The sequence below is a fragment of the Genypterus blacodes genome, unplaced genomic scaffold (assembly GCF_046128005.1).
Source record: "Genypterus blacodes isolate CSIRO-AG114 ecotype Tasmania unplaced genomic scaffold, CSIRO-AGI_Gbla_v1 ptg000058l_1, whole genome shotgun sequence".
In the NCBI taxonomy this organism is placed as follows: domain Eukaryota; kingdom Metazoa; phylum Chordata; class Actinopteri; order Ophidiiformes; family Ophidiidae; genus Genypterus; species Genypterus blacodes.
In genome coordinates, this window is record NW_027466870.1 from 7,412,074 (window position 1) to 7,415,000 (window position 2,927).

Sequence of the window (2,927 nt, forward strand, 5' to 3'; positions counted from 1 at the left end):
ACAGTAAACATTTAACATATATACATGTTCCAGCTATTTTATGACTGACCTTAAATAGCATTGCTTTGGATTAATTAGCATATTCATTCAGGGCCCAAAGCTAGATTCTAAGGGGGGTCCTCCTCCCTGACCCCTGAGCCAGATCAACCATTCCCACCGCCTACAGTCACAGCTGAGGCCCCTGAGCTCCCACTACAAGCCTCCACCTTTAAATCTGTTTGCTCCATCTGTCGGTCTGAGAGTAAGTACACCTATAGAACAGACTGAGGTATAAACAAACTAGATCTATTGATATAGTATTAGTAGTTGTCTAGTAGTCTTATATGTTACAGTTAGTATTAAGTATTTTAACTTGCTACAAGGTATCTGAAAGTGATAACTCCCACTGAAAGTACATCAAGTTTGTGTTTAATGACGGCATATTAGGAGTTTTTAATTTTCCCCTGTGTTGACGCATATAATACAATGCATATAAATAAGTTATTATCGCCGTTGAGATGCTTTTATTTTGGAGATAATGATCGGATATCCCCCTATTAAAAACTCAAGTACTATTTGACACGAATCATTTCGGTTTACGGGAGACACCCAGATTAGAAAGTTGAATATGGTACTATCCTAAGTTAACGTTCATCGTTTCTGTCCTATATGCAGCATTTTTCTTCACCTTTGTCTTTTGTTTGAAAATGAACCCCTTGAAAAGTAATCGTGAACGCTTTATTTTGAAATACATACAGGAAATCATGCATTATATTGTCGCACGCTTCATAAACTTTAGATGTTGACTATGGGTACGTGGTAAGTACGGCGTTTCTTTACGTAGCGGTTGTTCAAACTTTAACAGACCAAAGAAACTCCTCACAACTCCGCCCGGGAGCGAGAATGCTTCCGCGCAGACAGGACAGCGGCGGGAAACGGGCCGCGGGGCCGCGCACCGGGCCGGTTATGAACTTTAGAGCGACGGTGAAGTCGGTCTCCGCGCGTCGCAGCTCCGCCGTGCTGCCGTCCGTCCTCACGTTCCTGGTGATCGTAGCGTCCGGAGGCCTGCTGCTCATGATTGAGAAAGGAATGCTGAACAGTATGGAGACGCCTCCACCGCGGGGAAGCGGCCGACGCTCAGACTCCATCCAGGCGGAGAGGAAGAGACCCGCCACGGTGGACATGGAGTCTCAGGTAAAGAGGGAACCAGGAGAGCTGGAGGGATTTCGCAACATTCACTGAGCCACCAAGTGTACAATTAAAGGATTTGAGGCGGTCTGTGGTTTGTACAGAGCTGCTAGTTAAAGTGTAAAGTATGACAGTTTACTATCGAGGTCAGGCCGATTCAAGCAACAGAACCTCCTGGCTGCAGCTCTGAATACTTCCATAAGTTCATTCACCTTCTGTGTTACTCTCCCTCTCTCTCTCTAGATCGTCAACGAGATCCGGAACCGGACCATCAGAACGGTGTGTGGTCAGAAGAACATGCCCCACAGCGTCTGGTCCCTCAGCCCGCTGCAGAGGAAGACCCTGCTGCAGCACATCCTGGTCAACGACCAGTACCGCTTCCTCTACTGCTACGTCCCCAAAGTGGCCTGCTCCAACTGGAAGAGGGTCCTCAAAGTCCTGAACGGAGCGCTGGAGAACGTGGACGTCAACATCAAGATGGACCACCGCAGCGACCTGATGTTCCTCTCCTCCCTGAAGCCGGAGGAGATCCGCTACCGCCTGAAGCACTACTTCAAGTTCATGTTTGTGCGGGAGCCCATGGAGCGTCTGCTGTCGGCCTACAGGAACAAGTTTGGAGAGATCGAGTCCTACAAGAAGAAGTACGGCGTGGAGATCATCAAGCGGTACAGGAAGGGCCGGGCCAAGGACGCGTTGGTCACCGGGGATGACGTGACCTTTGCCGAGTTTGTTCACTACCTGCTGGATGAAGATGCGGAGCGCATGAACGAACACTGGATGCCTGTCTACAACCTGTGCCAACCCTGCGCCGTGTCCTACGACTTCATCGGCTCCTACGAGCGTCTGGAGAGCGACGCAGAAGTCGTGCTGCAGCGCGTTGGCGTGCCTCCCTACATCCACTTCCCAGAGAGGCAGACCTGGTACAAGCCGGTCACCGCGGAGACGCTACACTACTACCTGTGCAGTCTACCTCAGAAGCTGCTGAGAGAACTGCTGCCTAAGTACATCCTAGACTTCTCTCTCTTCACCTATCCTCTCCCCAACACAACCACTGAGTACTGCAGGCATTAAGGCCGCACACACACACACACTTTTATAGCTTTAAGATTATTTTTGTAGAGATTTCTTTGTACTATTTTTTATTAAGGAACAAGAACAAGTAGTGTTTGGATAGCAGTTATACTTTGTTACAGCGAGGGAGTATTAAGAGACGGAGTCTGATCTCAGAACCACTAAGACTTTAAATCAGCCGTAGATCAAATCGGTTATTTCAAGATGATGTCATCACGTTACAGTGACCGGCGTGTCAGACCGACGTGTCAGACCGACGTGTCTTTAGTTACAGTATTAACATTTCTTCATGTGAACGTTGGAGAATGTAAGGGGTTCATGTTTTGGTCACATATCACTTCCTCTCTTCCTCTCTCTTCCTCATCTATTCTGGTAGTCCTGGACGCTCAGCAGAGTAATGTCAGAGTTACATCACTGCACGATTGCTTTGGTAAATAATTTAATAAGTTAAACATTATTAAAAACACAATATTTAAAGAACAGATGGCAGAAAACCACAGGGATCCAGAACCAAAAATGTTCCATTGTCTGCTGGGACCAAAGGGCTCTCATGGTTCAACCCTGCCTCATCTCAGTGTGACAGCAGAACCACAACTTTAGAACAACTTCACAAACCTCAGAGTCTAAACCTCAGTGTTAGAGCCGGAAATTTGTTTTAACAATAACAGTTTGGTAAATTTGTTACCTTG

The 2,927-nt window shown here is 47.2% G+C and overlaps 1 protein-coding gene across 1 annotated transcript in view; it reads left to right on the forward strand.

Annotated features, from left to right (window-relative positions):
* Positions 1-746: 746 nt before the first annotated feature.
* Positions 747-2,927, forward strand: part of chst14 (carbohydrate (N-acetylgalactosamine 4-0) sulfotransferase 14) — a 2,681-nt gene continuing 500 nt past the window's right edge. The window contains exons 1-2 of the mRNA XM_076153034.1: positions 747-1,173; positions 1,411-2,927. The exon at positions 1,411-2,927 is cut by the window's right edge and continues 500 nt beyond it. Of these exons, the coding sequence (XP_076009149.1) occupies positions 883-1,173; positions 1,411-2,238 (1,119 nt within the window). The 5' untranslated portion in view covers positions 747-882 and the 3' untranslated portion in view covers positions 2,239-2,927. The remainder of the gene's footprint in view (positions 1,174-1,410) is intronic.